Here is a 24,176-nt window from a genome sequence, read left to right as displayed (position 1 = left end):
ACCAGCCAGAGTGGGTTTTCAATCTTTCTTAGCCTTTGTTTTTTCATAATGGAAATATTTATCATCCTTTCATTAATCTAGGCAATGAAAATAGTGGTTTGAACCGACATTCTCTTACAATATTGTTCTTTTCCCAGTAACAAAACATTTCAAGACAATAGCTGAGCTCGTTAACAGTAGCACACACCCGAAAAAAGCACATAAACCATTAAAAACATCATAGAAAGTTGACTCGAATGCTTTTTGGAAAGGCAGCAAATAAATGATAAGTGAACGAATGAGTGAATGAATGAACAAATAAATAGGAGATATCAATATCCTATAATTTAAGCCTAACTTTTATGACCAGCGCTCTAGTCCATAAATACTCTTAGATTTTTAAGGTTCAGCAGAAGCATCAACAAATCAATGAATAATTTTAATTTTTTATATTAGTTTTGCCGCATTTGGTGGCATTTTCAAAAGCATCTTGAAGATTTTCATGAAATTATCATATAGAATATGATTTCCTGTTTATGGAACAGAAAGACTATAGTTAGCTTTTTAAATCTATGAAAGAAGAAACATATGCTTGACCTGGCATGCAATAAATAGGGATGAGCTAGAAATGTTCAAAATACATGACATGATCGGCATGTCTCCCCCGTTCCATGACCTTGAACGTATACTGCGTAAGCGCTGCCAGGTAGCAGGGCTCTCCTTTATAGCCGCTGTGTCATTTAGTTAGCTTATTATAAATTTGCTTAAGGACCATGTCAGTGCTTATGGGAATAAGAGAGCGTCTTCCTCCTGGTGCAAGAGCCCAGGTTTGGGAGCCCCAGAGTAAAGCCATGAGTTGTGATGTCAGCCCAAGTGTCCCCTGGGAAGGGCGCCGCCCCCACAAACGTGAGCTGCGCATTCCTCTAGATTCCCTAAGAGGGAAGCCTTACGTTTTCCTTCCAGATGCCCGAGAGTAATTTTGTGCCATGTGCATGGGACCACGAGAGAGCAAGAAGAAATCTTAAGGGGGGGGAGGGGCGGAGAAAGCAGAGAGAGGACAGACAACAGAATACATATGACACAGAGGCGGAAGGGGAGGAAGGAGGTCAGCGGGTAAAGGAGGGCAGATGAAAGTATAGTACAGATGGAGGTGTCACAGCAGCGACCATTTCTTTGTATGCTGATTAAAAATTATACAAATAAAGGTTAATTCTATAGCTTGGCAGAGAGCGCCCCGCCCATCCCTCCACAAATTTGCAAAGCCAAGCTCTACGGAGAAGATGAGTCTGGCAGAAGGGATGGGAGCTTGGGCAGAAACCTATGGGGTGGGGGGTGCAGTCTAAGCTGCCACAGCCGCGGCTTGGGCTCTCCTTTGGATGCTTATGCATGCATAGTTTTGAACTCTTCCCATGCCAGGCAGAGTAGTTTATATTTTTCATAGACCTTGGAACTGCCAGTCTTAGAAATGCCCTTTTTCAATCCTCTTCTTCTCCCTTCTTTCCCCTCTTTCACTCCCTCCTCCTTTGTGCAGGAGATAATGTGTTGATAGTTATTTACACTGAAGTCTTTCAGGGCTTTAATGGTTGGGTTTCAACTTGCTTCCTTTCCAAAGGGATTCCCTATGAGTCCTGTCTTTGCCTCAGACAGACAGATGGTGTGAGGTCCTTAATTACAGCTCTGCATTGTTGCCGTAACCAAGTGTGGTGTAACCACAGTGAGAGGTAGTTCATCCATTCTCTAGGGCCAATGCACTATGAGGTTACTACAACAGGGCATCTGTCCCTACAACTCATATCTGGAGTGTAACTGAGACACCAGAAACACATTTTTAAGTGAACTGCTCCTGTTCAGTTACTGCATGAATCCAGATCACTGTATAGAAATGAGAGTAATTAGGCCCCAAATTACTCAAAATAGGGTCGTTGCCATTATTTTCAGAGGTTTCCAGCAACAGCTTTCTTCATACCAAAATCCCTTTAAATTTATTTATTTTTTTTTTTGTTTTGCTTTTTTGAGACTGAGTTTCCCTGTGAAGCTCTGACTATTCTGGAATTCACTATGTAGCCTAGGCTGGCTTTGAACGCACAGAGTCCCCTGCCTCTAAATCTCTAAAGGTGTGTGCCGCCACTGCCCAGCAGAGTCCTTCATAATTTGTTTTGAAATTTTCTTACTTTAGTTTCAAAGTCTGATTTGCATTACTTCCCAAGTCCTCTTGGAGAGGTGACTGTAGCTGTGGCAGCTCACCCATCCCTTAGTGTAGATAGGACACGAAGGTTGGTTTTGGATGGAAAGAGGATACAGGCTTTGGACTTCCAGGAGGACATGAAGAACAGATTGTCTTGAAGCAGGGTTTCGAGAAAATGGTTGTGTTGATGACATGCTAGACCTGACTTGAATAAATTAAGGGCTCACAAGAGCAGCTCTAAGTTTAGAGACTGTGAGCTGGGCCATGCGTGTGGCCATGATGAGAGTTATTGCTGACCTCAGAGAAAGTTATCATGCACCATTGGTCATCCCCGGGGAGACCGAGAACAAATTGGGTAATGTTTGGAAGTTCCCAGTTTAGTTAGGTTTTGATTACTCTCTCTCTCTCTCTCTCTCTCCCCTGGTGCCCCTCCCTCTGTGTGTGAAAACCTGTGGATATAAAATCTCTAACTATGTTATGCTATCCCAGCCTGAATTAGACTATATAGAGTCAGGGAATGTTACCAGACATTTGACAGCTCCATGAGGCATCACGGCATGGGAGTTCGTCCCACATTTATTTTCTTCAGAAAGAAGAAATGGTGGGGCTGCTGTCATTCTCTTTTTCCTGTTTTGCACCTCTTTATCCAGCAAACCTTATGAGTCTAATGACTACATTAATATACAGTCATAATGACACTGTATAAAAATGACTCATTAGTCCCTGCTGAGTTGTAACAGAGAAATAAAAAAGCATTAATTGTTTTAAGCAGGCAAAAAAATGGGTATTCCCAGTGCTGACTGCACAAGACAAATGCTTCACTGACAATGGGAATTCTTATTATACAGCATTATTTCTTTTCTAACATGCCTATATTTTTGTCGAAAACATGTGAACTTGTTACTTTTCTATTAACCCAAGAAGAGCAAACTGACAGATAAGCTGCAAACTTCTCTCTCTCCCTCCTGTGCTGTGTGCCCACATGGAAAGCGGACTAAAACAACATTTGCAGTGCTAAACGTTTAACTTCCACCCTCCCTCGGGATATTATGCCTTCTAAAGGAAATACCCAGATCCAAGAAGAGTTTTCGGCATAGTTCTCAAAATGCTTCACCCAGGGAGGGCAGCGGTGGTCTCAAAAAAAAAAAAAAAAAAAAAAAAAAAGGAAACAATAAATGTGTAAACACAAAAGAAAGAAAACCATGGAAGAATAGGAAAAAAAGCAGAAAGATGATCTTTAAATCAACCCTAACCCCCAAAAACCATGTGCCCGCTCAGTCCAAAAAGCAAGAGTCTGGTAATTCGGTCTAAGCTACAATAAACACTGAGCAGCTACAGATTCAGGCTCTACATCATTTGCCCTGGTGCTTTCGGACTATGGAGAGTCCGAGGCAAGCAGGGCTAGATGCACAGTCTAAATACACCAACCGAACAAACATTAAGTGGCTTTGGGATGCTGACACCTGTAGGGCAGTCCATACTTACTTTCTGAAGAGGTAGGTCTTGAAGGTCAAATTTAGACTTAGTCTGCAAGTTTAAAGTCATGCTTCTGTCTGCATGCATTGCTGAGATACCTCCATAGGGCAGCATGCCAAGGTTAACTGTGTTGTGTTTGTAAGCAGCGTTCTGAGTAAGGAGATAACCACGTGACAGGATGTAAACACAGGCTCCACAAACGGGCCATTACATGAACACATCTAAATTCATAACATTGAACTGTAAGCAGGCAAACAGTAACTTTTTTTTTTGTAAACATGCGCTCGATCAGACAAAAGCATACAGTAACAGGGTTAGTTGTGCACACAAGTACCCTCCAGAGCCACGGAAATGACACCACGCTAAGATACACCGTTCATGCCTGTGCTCTCAGGGAAAGGCTAAGCCTCTGTCTTTGTCTCTTAGATATCCTGATGATCCTGGCTTGCGGCAGGTATTGATTGCCTGCAGCAGTTTATTAGTTTTGCAAGCTGAGACAGTGAGGCTTTAATCAGATTCCATATGCTACAAATCTCATTGTCTTGCATTATGAGATCTGCCCATATAAGACACAGGTGCTAACTTCTAACTCTACTTAAGCTAATGTGTGACAACCTTAAGGCAGTTGTAATTGAAGATGGCCAATGTTTTTTGTTTGTTTGTTTGTTTTAGTACGTATCAAATATTTGCACAACACTGTGGTGATATTTATAGTGTGGATATCTTTTGCCAGGTACTGATGACTAGTAATTTTTCTCTATAGGGCTTCATTAAAATATTAAGATACTTTAAAATGGCCCAACATCAAACTTTGAATCTACAGTGAAAACACAATCATTACCAGTGCTGGTTTCTTTAAGTGCAGCAGACATTTTCTTAGCTATCACTGAGAATTAATGGCTGGATACCATTTCTGCTCTGAGAGCACTGCTCCCAAAGTCACGATTTTTATTACCAGCATTTTTTTGTGAGCTATGGCGAGAAATGACTGCCAATTCTATTTGTTAAGGACTAGGGATTAGTTCACCTTCACCATGCCAAAAGTGAAAAAGACTCTCAACCACTCATTCTGGTAATTCCTTGATGCCCCCTAAAGGACCAACATTCTCAGACAAATAGGCTCATGTTTTAAATTCTTGGTCACAGTGGGTCTCTGTCATAAAAGCATTTGTGATTAAAATAAGGGAGAAAACGGCATCCTTCTTTTCTAGTGTAGTACTTGGATCTGTCTCTCCAAGGTCAACCCTAAGATCGTTTGCCATTCCATGTTGGACTGTTAAGCCTATAACATGAACAGACCTGTAGGCAGTTGACTTTTATGTGAAATCACAAATATCTTGTAGCTGCTGGTATTACTGTTGCCCAGGGTTGAATAGCTTAGCTGAGTTTCGGAGTAAAGTACCCCACATCCCTGGTGCCACCTGATCATGGGCAGAATGCTAATAGCACAGCTCTGTCTAAAACTATTCGGCATTGTAATATGTGCCGTGGAACCATGAATTCATCTGGGAGAGGGAATAGCTGGAAGGTTTCATAGGAGATGCATCTTGAGTTACCACTGAGTAACTCAGCTAAGTGGAGAAGGAAATGTCACTTGTAGTAAACTAGAAGAAAGCTCCTAGAAAACTGTGGCTCGGAGCAGTAGTCTAAAGTAACTTGATTTCTTGAATCAAATGAGAAACTATTGCTCTGAAAAGTTAGTGTTAGAACCAGGGAATTACAAACAAATAGAGCTCAATAGAAAAGGGAAGTGTCATCACAACAATGAAAAAAATACAGATAAATTCACCTTAGCTATCTGGGCCAGGCAGGGCCTTCAGACTTACTTATCCAAACCCTTCCACAGCCTTATACTGTCTGCAGATACAGGAGTCATCTACTTCTTAGCATCTTGGTTCAAAGTGGGTGGGGCACGTCTATCCAGGGTACCCATAAATTGATGACACCAGATGCTTTCTACCTTGTCATTCTATTTTCATGCTTTGTTTCAACTCATTCTTCCTCAGATTATTAGTCACTACACATACATTTCCCACACCTTCTTAGAACCTTTCTTAGCTAGTTCACATTACCATGTTATATATGGTTGTTGTCTACATGAGACCAGAGTTCCCAACAGTTCTGTATTATTTAACCCTAAATATTATCACCCTTTAAGTTATCTGTCTACATGGAGGGTATAATTCAAGGTAAGGCATGTGCCAGTTGGTCAGGTGTCTCCTACTGATGCCAGCCATGAAACTTTGACAAAGTTTCCTTCAATAGGATGGAGTACACCCATTTGAAACATTCCGGTGAAATATTTTGCAAGGCAGGCTCAATGTCCATCTTAAGAAATTATCATCCACAAGCACATTTATTAGTTCATTCTCTCCCTAGGAAAAACTGTTTCCTTGTCACGTAGACACAACCTACAGATCATTATTTTTCAGAGACTAAACCTGAAAGCTCAAATTTAATATTAAAGGAATACATAATACAGTGACCTTGCTTTTATAGAAGCAGAGCACTGAAGGGATCCATGTGAAACATCTTGATGGCCATAATATTAATCAGAACACCTAATTTGAAGACATGAGAGGGAAGGGCCCCATGTTCACAAAACAATCTTTAATTTTGAAGTGAGTTTGGGGCACACACAGTCTTTTGAACTAGAGACACAAGGTTTGGTGAATGATGATGCAGATGAGCAAAAGCTGTAGAGAATGAAATGCTTGGTTTCTCTTAGAGAGATTCAAGCAGTCAACAAGAACTAATTCTACGCTTTGTACTGTTTTTCCTTTTTTTTTTGCTTTTAACTCTCCAATCGCTTCTCAGTCCTCACAGTACTATGGCTCAATTTTTAACTGAATTAAGATTAATTTGGGATTTATTTCCTCGTTTTGCTACGTTGTACACACTAATATGCTACATTTGTGGTTTTTCTTGAGACATCATCTGCATTTGTTGTTTGTAACTTGAATTGTAGAATTTCTTTCTACATAAAAGCCAATATTCTAAAGTCAGGATTTTTTAATCAAATAAAATAGTGTGTAGGAGGGCATTTAATCTCTGCTTATTTTATTTTTCTGTTACTTGCTGGGAAGATTATTGCTCATTAGAGGTAATAACTTCAGTTGTCCCTTAGCTGTAGCTATGTGCAAATTTTATAAGCAAAATAAGCCCGAGCTTAATATAAGTGAGTCCATGTGGAAAGGCTGAAATACTCACTTTGTATAGACTCAATAAAAACAACACTTTTTAGGTCACCAGGGAACAGTTTTGGGTCCTGGGAGAGGCAGCCTTGCTTTCACAGCTAGAAAGACATTGAAGTACCATCCCAGATAATCCAGTCAAATTCTTTCTTACCAACAATATTCAGGCTAGCTTTGGTAGGTGATTCACCTGCTGGTTATGACTTCTCAGAAAGCATTAAGCAACACCTACATGAAACTGTTGCAATCCATCTCCCCCACAAATAAAAATAAAATCCTGGGAGCTACCATTCCTGTAACTCATGCGCTACCCCGAGTGCTCAGAGACGCCGGGAAAGGTAAACCCAAGGCAGAAGGGGAATTCTTACAGAGAAACGCCAGACATACCCTGTCTAACCTTCTAGCTTCTATATGTCTAAGCAGCTGCTGTCTCCAGTCTGCCGGCATTTTGCCACAGCTCTCCTCTCCCTTCACAGGGGTGGGCCTTGTCTTTATATCACTGTTATCTGAAGGCTTGTCACCATAGTTACCCAGGTTATAGTCAGAGGGTATTTTCTCCAGGAGGGCTGCCATGGTAGGCCTAGCTGAAACTGGCCTGGTTTGGGAGGCTCCGTAACTCTCTGTGCTGTAGCTCCTGGCCGACAGCGGCCTCCTCTGGGTAAGGTTTTTAGCGGGGAAATTTCCCGCCTGGGCTTTCACTTCTTGATATGAAGGGTGCTCATCTTCGTACCTGCCGTTCCTCTTGAGGAACTGGGGATCAGTCATTGAGACGCTGCTCTGGCCTTCCAGCCCTCCCCTGTAGGCTGCTCGGCCATACCTGTCACCAGGGGTCAGCTCGTGAGGCTCGCTGACTCTTCTGAACATGGCCATTTCAGTGGAGCTGGCCAGGGAGTCAGCCCTCCTTAGGAAGCCTGCCCTGGGCCCCTGGCTGGCGAACTGAGCATTCACTATGGCGTCCTCATTTACGGATGGCTGGGAAAAGGAGAACATCTGCTCCATGGGTGGGTATCCTCTATAGGCTCTGGGGCTGACCAGATCCTTGGCGATGTTTTTGCCAGGCTGCTGCACGTATTCAGAATTGTGTGCAAAAGGGGGTGGAATCCTCTTCTCCGCTTTAACTTCCACCGCCCCTTGTGGGTTGAAGCTTTGGTCAAACTGATAGACCTTCTTAGTCATCGATGCTTTTTGTTGGGGTGGTCCTTTACTACTTCCATACATGAGCATCTCGTCATCCAGCATGGGTACCGACTGGCTCCTGGACATACTGGACATGCCGTGCTCCGGTCCCAACAACTTGTCTGACCGCTCGTGGCTCCCTAAGTGATCGCTCCCAGAGGCGTAGTTTTCTAGTGGGATGTTATAAACCTTGTAGGTGCCAATGTCAATCTCATCAATACTCTGAGACTTTTTGAATTTGTTGGACTTTATGTCCTTCATGAGTGGGGAGAGTCTCTCTGTGCTTTTGCTGATCGCAATGACACCTTTAGATGAGTCTGGGCGGCAGTGGATTTGAGAAAAGACATTACCGAGACTCCTGTTGGGGGTGGGGTCATGATACTCCCATGGCACTCCTGGAGAAAAGGGACCTGGTGTCTCCGTAGGCTCCTTCATGTGGTCTTTTCTTTCAGGCAAGGGGCTGGTAGTAGGGGTTGTTTCTAATTTGGAAGGAAAAGCAGTCCTGTCTTCAAATGGACTGGGAGTTCTGGTCCAATTCTGCCAGGGATTGGGAGGAGGCACTTCTGTTTCTGGCGTGTGTCTGTGTGTGGACTGCTCCAGTTCCAGGGGAACACCGACAATCCTGTCTTGCCTGATTAAAGGCCTGCGGCCATGAGCAGGTATGCTTCTAGCCTTGGCGCTTAAGAGAGGGTTATTGTTGGCATTCTCAGCTGAGGCTTCCTCTGAGACAAAACCTGTGTTATCATAATGGGAGCCATCGGTCCAGTTGTCAGGGAAAGCGTCGCTCATTGGCAGCCGATCAGGACGCTGGGGGAGATTCCCTGGAGGAACAGCCTCCCGTTGGCTGAGTAATGGCTTTGCATCCAGAGGCTGTGGGAAAGGTGGCGCAATCCTGTGAAAACAAGCAGAAGGAGAAAAAAAATGACCAAGAGGGAGGGGTGACCTTTCCAGAAGCCCTTGTCGTAGCTCATTTATCCCACCTGGGTTACCGTTGGTTAAAGCACCATCCAGAAAAGCCCGCTTTAACCTGCTCTGACTTTCACAGCTCCTTAGTGACCCTGGGCTTCTAGAACACTAGGAAATTAACCACCTAATGTATACATCGTCCCTCCCATGGAATGCGAGCATGAAGAGAGAGGCCTTTGGTTGCTGAAGTTTCTTTCCAGCCTGGTCCTGCAGCCAATTAGCCTCAAATAAGCACACGGATGTCGTGTTAATTTGTAAATGGTTGGCCGATGGCTAGGGCTGCCTATTAGCTAGCCCTGTCTTAATTATTAACCCATGACTGATAATCTCTGTATTTTCACATGGCCTTATCTTACCAGAGAAGGCCTGATGCATCCTACCTTCCTAGTCTCTACACAGCATCCTCTCCCTGCGCCTCTCTGCCTCTCTCCCTAGCATCCTCCTTGTCCCCTAGCCCCACCTAACTTACTGCCTTTACTGGCCAAACAGTGTTCTATTCATCAGCCAATAAGAGAAACATATATACAGAAGGACACCCCCCCCATCAGTCTTTTCCGTTTTTTGGGATCAGGATACAAATAGGCTAAGTGGGTAGATAAATGAAATAAGGATTTCCTGATTCACAGCACTTTCAAGCTAACCAGCTGAGAGAACTTAAACAAAATGCTCTGTGCTTCTTAAGAGTGCAGGCTGTCTCCAAGTAAGGACAAGTGAAGGGGAAGTCCTGTGTATATGTCAATAAAGCACTGTTGGCCAATAGGAAAGCAAGATAGGTGGAACTAGGAGTCAAGGAGGATTCTGGGAAAGAGAGAGAGAGTCAGTCATGATGTAGCCGCCATAGGAATAAGAGGTCCGGACCCCTTTCTCCAGTAAGAGAAAATATTTAGATGAATAATTATGGGGTAAATACATAAGTCAGAGATAGCCAGTAAGAAACCAAACAAATGGCCAACAGCTTCATAATTAATATGGCCTCCTGTGTGTTCATTTGGGACTGATGCGGCTCTGGAACCAGGCTGGCGGGAAGACTACGCTCTACATACAGGTCTCCAGTTCTGATGTATTTATTCACTTAATTTTAAAAGTTAGCATAAAAAAAGCAATGAGTTTCATTACGGCGTTTTCAGGCTTAGGTGCCATTAGCTTTTGTTCTGATTCATCCCTCTCCCCCACCGTCCTTCCATTTCCGCCCACGTCTTCCCTTTCACGTCTTGTCACACGTGTCTGTTGCTTTCTCTTTCTCCCTCTCTTAAGACCTCTTCCTCCTTCTCTCGACTTCATAGTCTTGTACTGGCTTATGGACAGGACATCCGGGGACTGCTATAATATCGACTGCACCATGGCATCAGGCTAGTGGCACGTATGAGCTTTCCTGAGAGTGTTTGAATTCGTTTGCCAATAATGCTGAATTACATGCACATACAGTGCAGTATATATGTTTTATTAGTGAGATACTGCTGCTACTGGAAAAGAAAAAAAAGTGCTTAGAGGACATCTCCCAGGAATACCCAAATTTATCTCAGCTCACACTGTCATCAATGATGGCCTTATAAACTTAACAAGAGTAAGTATGATGGGTATGGTGACATACTTAGAAATAATGGAAGTAATATGACTTACAAAAGCCAAGAAGCCAACACTGTCAATAAAATATGTTGAAGTTATGGAGTCGGTACCTATCTCATGGAAATTTTTATTGACTGTTTTTGGTGAAAACCGCTGTAGCACACACACTCCAAAGAGGAGGGGGCACGGACCTCAGACAGGGCAAACCTGCTGCTGCTGAGTGAATGAATGGATGCCTCTCTGGACCTCCTTAGCTCTCCCTGTCTACTTTTGTCTCTCTCGTCTTCCTCTGGCTCTCCCTGACGCCCTCTGACTCTCTCTGGATTTCTCTGGCTCTCCCAGACTCTTTCTGACTCTCCTTAGTCCCCTCTAACCATCTCTAGTTCTCTCTGGCTCTCTGACCCTCTCTGATCTTCTCCGACCCTCTCTGATTCTTTTTGGCTCTCCCTGGCTCTCTCTCACCCTTTCTTGACCCCCTCTGACCTTTCCTGACCCTGATTCTCTCCTGTTATCTCTGACCCTCCCTGGCTCTCTCTGGTTCTCCCCTGCTCTTTTCCACCTCCCCTCCCTGACATTTTCTGACCTCCCCTGACCCTCTCTGGCTCTCTCCTGCTCTTTCTAGCTCTCTTTGACCCCCCCCACTCTCTCTCACCATCCCTTGCTTTCTTTGGCTGTTTCTGGCTCCCTCTAGTTCTTGTATTTTTTCATACACAGAATAGGAGTAACACAGGAGGAGGAGCATGGGAAAGGGCAAATGCCTTTACACACGTCTTGACGTCAGGTGATGGCAGGATGATGATTTGACAGAATCCACGTCCACTGTGTGGCAGACAAAATGTTTTGCACATATCCTTTTATGAAAATCTGTTTTTATTTTTATGTGCATGAGTGTTTTGCCTCCATGCATGTCTGGTACCCACAGAACCCAAAAGAAGGCATCAGATCTCCTGAAACTGGAGTTGCAGACAGTTGTAAGCCATCATGTTGATGGGAGCTGGGTGTGGAACCCAGGTCCTCTGGAAGAACGTAACAGTGATCTTAACTGCTGAGCAGTCTCTTCAGCCTACAAATCTTGCTCTATCACACGAAATTTGCTTTTTTGTTGTTGTTGTTAGTGGAGATAAAACCCAGGGCACTTACCTCCACTACTAGGCAACTTCTACCCAGCCCTTCTTACATCATTTTGGATGTGACATGCCCACATGTCTCATAAACTTCAGATCACCAAACACAATTTTCCATGATGTCTCAGACGGGCCCTCATTGACGACACCAGGCCCTGGAGGATGGCTTGGATGCCCTCCGAGGCCCCAGGTGAGCCCACATGCTTACCTGAGTCCACATGCTTACCTGCGTCTTCTGTCTTCTCACGTGTCAGACACAGCCCCAGGCTTAAGCAGTTTCCACTTCGCCAAAGCTGACGAAAATGAGCATTTGGGAACACAGAAGTGGGGTGGGGGTGGGGGTGAGGGTTGGTGGAATTCTCAACACACCTGTTACCCCACAAAGAGTTATGGACCGCGTCTTTAGCTGTTGTCTGCAAGGACCCCACTTTTACGCGGGTGTTGGAGGACCCCGAGGAAGCCTGGGAGGGTGAGTAGTCTGAGTAGGTGCCTGAGGAGACACTGTTGTTCAGACAGTGAGTTTTGTCAACTTCAGACTCATCAGTTGACTCTGAAATTTAGAGGGGAAGCATGTTAACGACGCTACGGACACCAACGAGCACAGAAGAAGCTATGAAAAGCAGATTCCGTATGGAGTAATGTCAGAAGCACACATCTGCGGGTACTTATAGACTACGGCATGTCAGAATGTATAAGTGGTGATTTGTCATGCACATGCAGCGGTCACAGTTGCACATCGGCTTCACGATGTTACCTTTTTTGTCCTTCCCTAGCAGAACAAGTTTGGGTGGGTACAGAGGGGTCTCAGCTAATGAAGGGTGAAGTTCCCCAATCCTCATTTCATTAGCTGGATGAACAAAAGAATCCTGAGAGATATAATAATACAGGACAAGGAAAGTAAACATTTAAATAACGGTTAACCAAGATGGCAATATCTTATTTGGCTCAGACTCAAAAAAAAAATGCAGCCCTAGAGTTTAATTCACCATAGGGCGTTGTGAAAAGAGCCCCGTGCATCTCTAATTGAGTGCTAATTATTTTTTCCAATTTATGTGAACTCATTTATTCAGTAGATGTATTTTTTTGGATGCTGTTTGTATGCCTGGCACTGTGCAAAGAACTGTGGAGGTTCCCCAGAAAGACACAACATGGTCTTGTGGGAATTCCCAAATCTAATTGAGATGAAACGGGGCCATTTCAGCACAGCAATGAATTATGCTACACCCTCCACAGGCAGTGTGGCTTACAGTCACATACGCTGCATGTGAGAATTCTGGAGGCCAGACTCCTGAGAGTTCCAAGTGAGAGGGCCGTTGCAGACCAGCGGGATCTTTTTCGACCTACATACATTATCCCACTGGTGGCCCAGTAATCCTGCGCCCCTGGCCCCTGCTCTCCAAATCCCTACTGTGTTCCAGGTGGCTGTGTTGGCAGTCACTGCGGTTGTTAGTATTCTCATGCCCATTACAATCTACTTAATCTACTGTATATCAAATGTTGAGTGAATTGAACTGCAGTGGTACAAGGATACAACTCTATGAAGAATGAACAATATAAAAGTCCCACAAGTTTTAAAATCTATCCGCCCCCCCACCCCTGTCTCTCTTTTAAAGATTTATTTAAGTTTATGTGTTAGTGTTTTGCCTGCGTGCATGGAAATCCACTACCTACATGCAATACCCATGGAGGCCAGAAGAGGGCATTAGATTTCCTGGAACTGGAGTTAATACTATGTGGGTGCTGGGAACTGAACCTGGGTACTCTGCAGAAGCAACCTGAGTTTTTCAACCACTGAGCCATCTCACCAGTGCAAAAAAATACCATGAGTTTTAATTTATAGAATTCAGATATTTCCCAATTAAACAGATGCCAGGAGACCATTAAGATAAGCAAAATCTAAATTCCTGCTTTCTATACACAACAGCTGTCTTTTAACCTGTTTATGATAATTTGAATTCAAAGAAGAGCATTCAGGGACTTTTGTTTGTTAGTATCTTGTTAATTTGTAGCATTGAATTAACACAGTAGAAACAGTTTGCTGAATCAGAGAAGGATACACTAAGGAAAAATGTCAAGAATTTGGAAATGTTTGTCTAGTGTTTGGTCAGTGGAATGAACAGTGGGAAACACTCAAAGGGACAGGCTTTAGGATTTGGGTATTGCAGAAAAACACCATTAGCTTCTTTAATACGTAACTGAAACTTTATTGTTTGAATTTATTTTGGAGATGTATGAGGATGATGTTCTTCAGGAATCTTTGCTTCAGTTGATGAAGACTGAAACGATCATAGAGTTCAACACTTTCACTGGATCTGGGGCTCACAAAGACACAGCACTGGAGTGTGGCTCTCTTGAGTTCCCACTCGGCAAGTCCCTCCTCCAATGTGAGACCCCCCAGCAAGAGTATCAGGGACCTGGAACAAATGACCCAATTTGGGAAGGGATCCTAAAGACAAAGGGGGCTTTGGAAAGAGCCTGTGTTTGAAGAAAGAAATCTGCATTTCTATGGAATTTCAAGGTTCAGCACAAGAAGCGTATGGTAAAATTTTAAGGTGGTGTAATAAGGAATAGAAGCGTGTGTTCATAAGAAGATGCAAGATGGAGAAGCAGTTCTCTGCAAAGAATAAGACACGCCTACTTGTCAGTTACATGGATTATATGATGCGGTCTCTAAATCCTGTCTCTGCCTCATCATTTATTAATCAGGCTCCTCGGGCGAGGCAAAGTAATTCTCAGACTGGTGTCTGACACATCTGTCAGACGAAGGTGGTAGGTAATAGAATGAGAGCTAATTTATGTGCAGCATATGAAGGTAAAGGTTTCTTATTTGTGTGAAACAACTCAGAAAGGAGGTTTTTTAAATGATACCTAGTATAAGTAGAAGAATTATTTTGTTAAGAAACAGCAAAATAAAAAAAATAACATGAGACACAAGAGCCAAATCAGGCAGTTACATCAGCACAGAGTGCTAGTAGTACTTCTTTTCACGTCATGTTTTACACATTCTGTACTTAGGATACTCTTTGCTTATATGCACCAGCTTTTCAAAACTGTGACCGGGACACTTCATGGTCCAACTAGGTTACAAGTCTGACTCTGCTCAAACACTGATGGAAGAGAAGTTTAGACTACTTTCATGGTGGTGAACAATGGAAGCTGCTGGCAAGCAATCAGCTTTGGAAAATGGTCCGTCAGAAGTTCATTTAAATGTGTCTCCTGCTGAGGAGACAGAAGTAGAGAAGAGCTTCCCCTTCCTCCCAGCTCTTTTATCCCCCATACAGTTCTATGTACCTGTGACCACGCCTAAATGGGCGTGGTCAGTGCTATGGGTACGTAAGATCTCTCCTAAAGGTGGTGGTGGTGGTAGGTAAAATGTTCTTTTGTTTCTGATCCCATTATCTTTATTTAAACAAAACCTTGGCTCTGGATGATATGGAGAAAGAGAATCCTAAGATAAAATTCAAGAAGAATAAAAGCTTATTTTTGAGATTTTTTGAGAGACTAGCACAAGAGTTAATAAAGGCAACAAGAGGAAACTTCAGGGGCAGTTGACTGTTTTCTGTTATTTGGCAGAAGATACGGCTTCTCTGTAGAAGGAAAATAGGATGTCTCCTCACGATGAAAAAGGTTTGTGTGGTTTTTTGACTACAGCAGACACGGTGAGCTGGTGTCCAGATAGAAAAATGCAGAACACTAAAGAGAATAGGGGAAGAATTGGAGTTTTAGTCTCTTGAGGGATGGTCTGAAATTATCATTTACTCTAGCCCCTTTCTGTACCTACTGCTAGGCCTAATGTTGTATATAAATACCTGTTGTTACCCTAGTCCATCTTTGTAGGCTCTTTTAGCACCTAGATTTTTAGAGGTAAAGACATTGTGGCCTGGACACAGCTCCCTGTTTTAGGTTAGCAACAAGTGAGACTAAGAGAGCAGTTCTTGCTTCCTAGACTAAAAAGCCCTTCCCCATGGCTCCCAAACTATGTTCTGAGGCACATACGGAGGGCTATTATGGGTTGTAGAGAGTGTTTCAGGGAAGCAATGCTTGTGATCAGCCAGACAGCTGTGAACTGATAGAACACTGTTACACTTGATCCCAACGTTTGGTTGCACATTCTTGCTGTCAGTTCTCATGAAGTTGGATTTTGGTGATTGCTACGATCAAAAAGTAAAACTTGAATGCTTAGTGTAATGGCATTTGAGAGCTGTCATGTTTGCTATGGCTTCCAGTTTTGAGAAAAAGTGATCAGTGTCTGATAGTACATGTATCTTAATATTTTGGCTTTTGCTATTTTTTTAAAAAAATGAGATAAGACATTTTCTCTTCCAGTCTACCCATTTTATCTTTCCAATGACCTCAAAGGAGGATATATTTGCTAAGTTGCACCTAGCTTCTTCTATGGGAATGTTAAGTATTATTTCAGTCTATGGACATTATAACAAAAATCACTGAGGTGCCGAGGGCATAAATATGCTAGGAATTTCTCCAGTGCTCAGGTTAACAGTGACTAGAGAAGGCAGCCAACAAAGATAAATCAATTCATCTGGGCTTCCATGAACTTCTAATTGGACAGAGGGACAGATTATAACACTAGGTTTAGCTAATCGATGTTTTATTCAACAATATTTGTGTGCCTTCTCTGGGCATACAGCTGCTACCAGTTTATGATGCTGTTATATTCATAAACCCAGAATAAGGTAAAAATGTTTTTGGTATTCCTAACACTCCGCATTGCTCTGCACAGCAGCCCCAACACACTGTAGTGCATGTGGTGTGCATTTGGGATTCTGCAGCTGATGAAGGGCATGAGGCTTGTTGTTGAGTATGGAGAGCACATTGTTAGCCTAGCAAAAGGTCACAATTCAAAACTGGAGTACGTTTTTTTTTTTTTTAAACTAAGAGTCGATAGCTTTGGCAGCAGTGCAAAAATCCCAACTTGAATCTGTACACATGAGACAGGATAGGAATGGCCCTTTCCTCTGAAACTGTCTGAAGATAATATATAAAATCATTATAAATGTTTTTCTCATTGACCCTTAGAGGTCTGAAGGGTGAGGGTATGCTAGCCATGCAAAGTGCTGCAGAGTGAGCAGACTTCAGAGGGCATTATGAAGGGGAAGTGAAGGAAGGAGAAGTCTTCCTGCCATCAGCTCTCTTGGTTCCTATGCCCCTCTGGCTCTGTTCTTTAATATTGCTCAGGTGAAGACCCTACAGTATGGGAAGTGGTCCCTTGGGGCTGGCCTTCCTTTTTCACTCACTTGGCTGTAGACGAAATGAAGCTACCATTTTTGTTTTGCCTTTTTGAGATAGGGTCTCGTAGGCTAGCTTTGAACTTACTGCATAGCCAAGGGTGATCTTGAGCTCCTAGTCCTCCTGCCTTTACCTTCCAAGTGCATCATCATACTTGTGTGCCTTTCTCCATTTTCCAGTCTTGCTTAGCTTAATTATTCATTTCTCTCCCTCGTTCAAGGTGCCTAATCACCCAGCTTATCTTATTATGAAGTCCGTAATTCTCTACTGCAGAGTCTACGCATACCCCTTAGATCATGGTGGTACAAGTTTGCAATCCCGGTCCTCAGGAGGCAGAGGCAGTAGATCTTGAGACTGTGGCTGGTGTGGGCTGATATTAAAATATTGAAACTCGTACCAAAAAGACAAAAATGAAAAAATATATACAGAGGTAAAATGTGTAATGAATGCTAAGTTTTCATAATTAGTAAGATAATTGGTTGTCCGCACTATTTAAGCCGGAACACTGAATTAAAATGCAGTGTGGCCCTTAATTTTGGCTGTGTTCAAGAGGATGATGATTGCCAAAAGGATGAAGTTGGCCAAAAGGAAAAGGAGGTACAGAGTCTCGATTCCAGAGAAAACATTGGTTTCTCCAGTGTAATTTCTTTTTTTTTCCACAGAGATCACATCAGCCAACGGGGAAGCCTAAGAGAGGGAAGGGGCAGGTTACACAGTGAACAGGAAGTTGGAAATCAGTTTCCATTGTAGCCTCTCCAGCTAATGAAGAACCTCAGGCTTCTCTCCCAGCACTAAGAAGCTATTGCCAAGGAAATGATTCGATTCACACCCTTTTTTAGGAAAAGTGTTGCCAAGGCAACAAGGAGGCTGGCAACAATGTAAAGCAAGGAGACAATGACTTTGTAGCAATGCTGACAGTTAAGGACTTGTGGAAACACAGGTAAAAAACGTGCAGGTTTGAGAGACTATCTGGAGAGGTTAAGGAGTGAAGAGAAAGAAGGGATTATTACCCCAATTTCCTGCCTCAAAGAGCTGGTAGATAATGTTATGAAATCAGATTAAGGCTAGGGCAGCAGTGGGAACAAGTATGGGGAAGAAATGTAAAATTTAATTTTTGATGTATTATTTTTAGCCTGTTCTTTATACGAAGACTTTAGCTTTATTTTTATCTAGCATGGGGTTATTATTACATTTGCGATCACAGATATTTTTCTCCCCCTGTATGTATCTAATCCCCAAATTAAACAAGTATAAAATCTTCCCATATTTGTAGTGAACTTATTCACTTTTAGGTTTTCATAACCATGACACTACAATGGATACTAAGATGTGATTCTGTGAAGTTTAAATACAAAGTGTGTGTGTGTGTGTGTGTGTTTAGTGTGCGCTTACTATTTCTTCCTATCTGTACTAGTCTGGTATCTTAGATGGGAGTGTGGTATCACAGGGAAAAGGGAGCACAGAGATACTTGTAAGGCAAAGAAAAGAAAACTGAGCTGAGATTTACTTCTTCAGTTATGCTTGTGTATCCTCTAACACTCCAGGTTTTACTTCCTTGGGTGTGAAAGTGTACTTCTCTTTCAGGTGGGTCTGCAATCTGTAACTATATTTGCTTTGTTTTGGTTTTACAATAGGATCTCACTGTGTGTCCTAGGCTGGCCTTGAACTCCCAACTGTTTCAGCCTCCCAAGTATCTATCTGTGGCTGTGTTTTGCTCAAGGTCTTCTCTCTGTAATATCCTCCACTGCTTCTTATTTTAAGGGTATTATGCCATCTTTAATATATGTTTCAGCCCCAGTTTAGAACAGGAAATCATGTGATCGCTTCATGTGTTTCTCCAACTTTGTTTTGAGTCACTTGGGACCCTGGGACACATTTCCATTTATTTTATTTCTCTCACAGTGTTTAGCACAGTGCTACATATACAGTATGCAGTTGGTGTTCAAATGCTACAAATAGATTATTTGAAATGCAGATTTGTAAAAGAGTTTTGTCAATCTAGGTTTTAGAGAATATGGACCAGACATGCTCACTCCAACTGTGCTTCTGGTGAAAGTAAAAGATGCAACTAATTAGTTGAAGAGTTGATGAGATAGTCGAGGTGGCATAATGTAGTTGAATTCTTTTCAGACCATAAAATCAATAAGACTGAGTTTGTAGCTTATTTTTCAAATATAGGAAGCAAGCTTCTCCTGGTCAGATCCCACAAGCCTGAGTTTTTTTTTTAGTTAAAAATGTGTTTTGGCTGAAACTCAAACACGAAAACATTAAAAAAACAGAGTGAGCTCCAGGACAGCCAGGACTGTTTACAGAGATATCTTGTCTTGAAGAACAAAACAGAACAAAGACAAAACAAAACAAAAAAAACCCTAAAAACAATTCATGCTAAACTTAGTAGGAATTTTACTGTGATTCTCTGAATGAAAATGTCTCATTGGTTTTCCCAGCAAATGATCATAAGATTTGGGATGGCCAACATTCTCATGGGTATAATACATTCCTGGCTAACATAGGAATCATTTTGGCCATGAGGGTGGTACCCATCTTTGATTTACTAGATGAAACCCTCATATCTCAAAAAAGAGTCATTTTTATTTGAGGAAATAATGTGTAATTTTCTCACTAAAGAGATCTACTCGGTTAGAAGAAACATCATCACCCAGAAGTCTAAAAGTCAAACCACACTGGCAATTACCAATAACCTCCAAATACCTCCACTGTAATCTCCTTTGGGGCCACCGGCCACTTGTGTTCAAACTTTTCTTTCACAGTTTGCTCCGTGTTAGCTGTTGGATTTGAGTTCTCAACTCGCACTCCATGGCTTGGCTTACCCACCATATTTTGAACAGATTTTACCATATTCTTTAAATCCTCTGGGTAAGGAGTTGGATATCGTTTTAGGTTTATTTCAACCTAGAAGTTTATAAAAAGAAATTTAACATAAAAACGACTTCAGAAAGCATGTTCACCAAGCTACTCCACGGCACAAGCTTCATCAAAGACAAATGCAGTACAGTGAGTGTTGAGCTGCCCAGAGAACTGCCGCTGATGTGAGGAGTGGGGCTTGACTCCTATGCAAGCCTTGTGGGGCTACCCGACTCCTTCACACCATTCTACATCATCAGCAATTGTTTTAGATTATATTCTATATTTTGATGAGCGTAATAGCAGTAAACAAGACTCTCAAGTGACTGCTAATGTTAAAAAAAAGGAATAATGTATTATCAGCTACCTTACATATTAGTAGTTTCCTATCTTTGGTGTTTAATAGTTTTGAAATTTAGTAATTTTCGTAGTGAGAATGTCCTTGGAGTTCAGTGCAGGTATTGGGAGGGAGGAGACCTCAGAAGATTTACAAGTAGAGTTGGTCATTGAAAAAGCCAAATAGGTGTTAGCCTGGATTTATAACTAGCATGGTGTGTCAAAAGGTTAGGATGGCTTATACTTTTTAATGCTTCAGAAAAAAAATCTTTGGGGTGGCTTTCATACTTTTTTTAACACTAATGAGGTCATATGCTTCTTGAGTAATAGCTTATATAAGATAAGTAAAAAGGTCACTATTTTCTAATATGCTTTAGGCAAATGTACATGTTTTACCTGCTATTATCCAGATATTTTTCCCGTCTTTAAATTCATTTGCAGGTGCTAATCTAACTTCCAAGAACACACTTAGTGTGTTCTAACATCCAAGAACACTTCTTAGTACTGATTTCACTCATGTAGAATATTCTACCACGAGAGTGTTCATTACTATGCATTTAAAAGAGATCCAATGCAAGTCATTCATGCTGACTGAAGGGACTCACAAAAAGAGAGATAGGTATGCCCGGTTTGACTGGTGCCAACAGCGATGCCGTTTTGAATCTGAGTAGAATCAACTTTTTAAAATGGAATGGCTTAAGTGGTTGTGGTATGTCTTGTGGGAAGCATGTGTGTGAGGGTGGAGGGTGGGAGCAGAGGAGGTGGGAGACAATGGAGGAGGAAGAGGAAAGCAGCTGTGAGGGACCCCCCATCTGGCCCATGGCATGTAGAAGAGGCTTGGAGAGTATGAAGGACTCAAACCCTTTTGCTAATCTGCTGGTTTGGCAAATTCACCAATGTGTTGTTACTCTTAGGATTCACTGTGGCTTGTTATCCTAAACAGATAACGGGGCTGGATGTTACTATGTATTTCCTAATGTTCTTTTGACATTAAAAACATAAAATTATCTTTCAGTATATATTTGGAATGCAGAGGAAACCAGATTTTGTTTAACTAAGGTAACTTTAATTTATTTTTTTATGTTCTCAAATAAATGAGAATAGAGTGAATAAATAAATAGGACTAAGGCTATATATATATATATATATATATATATATATATATATATATATATTAGTCACTTTCAAGGCTATGGGATGGTTGTGGCTTAATTATTTATTTGTCTGGGTTACCTTATATATATTTTTCCCCTTAAAATGGCTCTTCCCCAAATTCGGAAATCTTTAGGAATCATTACACTTCTTTTTTTTTCATCTAGAAAATGATCACTTTGTCCCCATCTGCGCTTTTCTTCTCACAGAACTTTGGGCTTGGGGTCATGAAGTACAAACTCAAGTCACAGGTCTACCTGTAAGTAGAAACTGGACCCCTTTCTCCTGCTTCTGCTTCTGCGCAATGGAAGTCCAGTGCCTTTCTCATGGGCTTGCATTTATTTAGAAGTAAAATGACATAAATGTGAGGGTACCTTGAAAATGTATTATCTTTGCAGAGATCTCGGTTTATAACTCAGGTTGACCTCGTACTCCCAGTCCTGCTGGCTCAGCCTCCCTAATACAGGGACTAAGGTGAATGCCACCATACCCAGATTTATATTGTTTTCAATATCAGATCTTGCTTGTTTACTTAAAAGCTCTGGAGTCCTTTGGTAATTTGGACTCTGCCCCACATGTCTAACTACAGGCTGAGTCCTTCAAGTTGTACATAGCAGCAGTTATTCAGTGTTCACTATGTTCCCAGACATCATGCTGAATGCTTTATAGGGATATTTAATTTATTATTGATTAGTTATATACTATGCAATAATATGTATAACGATTCCTATAGTTTTAAAAACAGACTACCATGTATATGGAATGATAAATATTATGTGTTATAGAATGTCATTAGTTTGTAAATGTATGTTTGAATCTCGTAAAGCAGCCATTGTCACTTTACAAAAGGTGTGTGTATCTGGATGGGACTGCTTCACTTTTCTCTGAGGTCATGTTAAAGCTTAAGTCTTCTGGGTTCTGAGGTTTACATCACACCACGGCGACTTAGTTAAGAGATATCCTCTTGCATATTATGACAGAGAATTGTGTGACCTTGTGGAAAAGGTGCTATAAAACTAAAATGTAAAATTTGCCATTAAATAAATAATTGCAATTTAAAAAATAAAGCTAGGTGATTCTAATTTATAATTTCTTCCAGAGTGGAACTGTGTTTTATAATCCAATTCTATTCTAAGGTCTGTACAGATGTATTGATAACCTTCTTTCTCAGTGCCTGCCTTCAGTATTTCAGAAGTTGGCCAACATGGTCATAAAGAGTTATATTACTAGTTCAGTGATATTCATACCTAAAAGCAGTTTCTTTGTTTCTAAATACCTGGTTTAGAAACATTCCCCATCTTAACATGACATAAGACACAAGTGAATTTCTGACGCACAGAGGTGGGCAAATCTACAAAATGCATTCTGATAATAGTGTTAAATTTGTCACTCACTATAAAGTATTTGCTCATGTCACACATTGTATTAGAAAGCAAGATTTTTACTAAAATAAAAATTTTTAATTTTGGGAGGCAAAATGCTTCACAAGACTCTTAACATCTAAACAAAGTACAATAAATGCAAATAGCAGCTTCAAGGCATTGGAGACCCTGACAGTACAGTAAAGAAAAAATTGCTTATAATAGTGTGGGCATTCAGGAATGGTGTCTTGGATTCAGACAGAACTGTTTCTCAAATATTATATTATATGCACATAATATAATATGCTTTACACATTCATTAAATTTGAATTTGATTGTAAATTCCAGTAAGAGAAACAATAGAGTTTTGCAGTGATTATTAAATATCATATTATTCTAGCAGTTAATGGGGATATTTTGCAAAAAAAAGGAAACAGGGTAGTTTTAGTTAGGAAGGTGCGTTCTCAGCTTGTCTTATATTGTGGAAAGAATATAAGACACAGAATGAGAATCCAGTCCATTACATGTGGGTGGAGACGTCTATAAGCGTGTACCTTCGCATTTCCCCCCTATCATTTATCCTCTTAGACCCCAGCTCTGAGAAAGGGAGTTTCCTCTCTGCCACGACTCCCAACCCCATCTTCTCTTACAGGAATTTATATAATTTGAATCTTCAAATTAAGGGACATTGCTGCTTTTGGACAGAAGTTTCTGCTTAGAGTCTATTCCCAGCCAATCTCAATTTCAGCGCGTGGTGTTCTCAAGTGAGGTTTTATCTAGTCTTCCCCCCAAGCTGACCCTGAGAAGCGTGCTTGTTCAAAAGACGGTTCCAATTGCTTTCAGCATCTGGTCAGCATTCTGCACGACCGGCAGCACCCCCACAAGTTAAGAGAAAGGACCAGAGGAGAGTAAACAAAAGCAAAGCCCCAACTTAAAAGCCATGCCAGATACCCCACAAAAAGGCACCTTAAGTTGGTGTTCCCGCCCTCTGACTCAGGCCTCCCTACCCTTTCCCAGTGTCAGTAATCGTAAGGACAAACTGGATTCGGACACTGGCGATCCGAAGGCTGCTGTGCGGCCGACGGTTTTCACCCCCTAATCATGCAGCACATACCCCATAAAGCCCTGTTCCAAGGCTACTGGGCTTCTCCTACCCCAGACATCTAGGCCTACCTGTCTGCCACTTAGAGAGGGAAGAGTGGTGGACTGTGCTGCCACTGGCAATGGAGCACACAGGCTCCTGTCCTGCTGGAGGCCACTTATACAACCCCATGCCAGCTGGGGGTCACTCTGGGGGACGGGCATATCTTGGATCTGCTGATCACACCTGGCCCATGGTGTGCAGCAATCGCCAGACAGCCTGGCAGGTTGGAGAGTAATCCCACGCTGGCCCCTGTCCCAGGGGGCTTGGCAGGAGAGAGCCTGTGGGAGAAGGAATCTCCATTTTCTGGGAGAAACAGGAGCACTGCAGCAACACGTTCGCTTGATCATTTTCTACCCTTGGATAGTTTTTTTTCCTCCTCTTTCATTCTGGGCAATGCATTTAAAA

General features: G+C 42.0%; 1 protein-coding gene across 11 annotated transcripts in view; it reads right to left on the bottom strand.

Annotated features, from left to right (window-relative positions):
- Lrrc7 (leucine rich repeat containing 7) overlaps positions 1-24,176 on the bottom strand; it is a 445,479-nt gene that overhangs the window by 56,314 nt on the left and 364,989 nt on the right. For 5 of the 11 annotated variants that reach the window (XM_040751532.1, XM_040751529.1, XM_040751528.1 and 2 more), the window contains 6 exons: positions 23,801-24,049; positions 19,626-19,826; positions 12,421-12,532; positions 12,036-12,216; positions 7,222-8,902; positions 3,650-3,790 (listed from right to left, as the gene is read on the bottom strand). In XM_040751532.1, coding sequence (XP_040607466.1) covers positions 3,650-3,790; positions 7,222-8,902; positions 12,036-12,216; positions 12,421-12,532; positions 19,626-19,826; positions 23,801-24,049 — 2,565 coding nt within the window. Of the gene's footprint in view, positions 1-3,649; positions 3,791-7,221; positions 8,903-12,035; positions 12,219-12,420; positions 12,533-19,625; positions 19,827-23,800; positions 24,050-24,176 lie in introns of those variants that run through there. The other 6 variants (XM_040751531.1, XM_040751535.1, XM_040751533.1 and 3 more) reach the window with 5 other exon arrangements.

Source organism: Mesocricetus auratus, unplaced genomic scaffold (assembly GCF_017639785.1).
Source record: "Mesocricetus auratus isolate SY011 unplaced genomic scaffold, BCM_Maur_2.0 Super-Scaffold_100009, whole genome shotgun sequence".
NCBI lineage: Eukaryota > Metazoa > Chordata > Mammalia > Rodentia > Cricetidae > Mesocricetus > Mesocricetus auratus.
The sequence above is the reverse complement of the archived record's forward strand: the minus strand, read 5'-3'. Positions and strand labels throughout refer to the sequence as shown.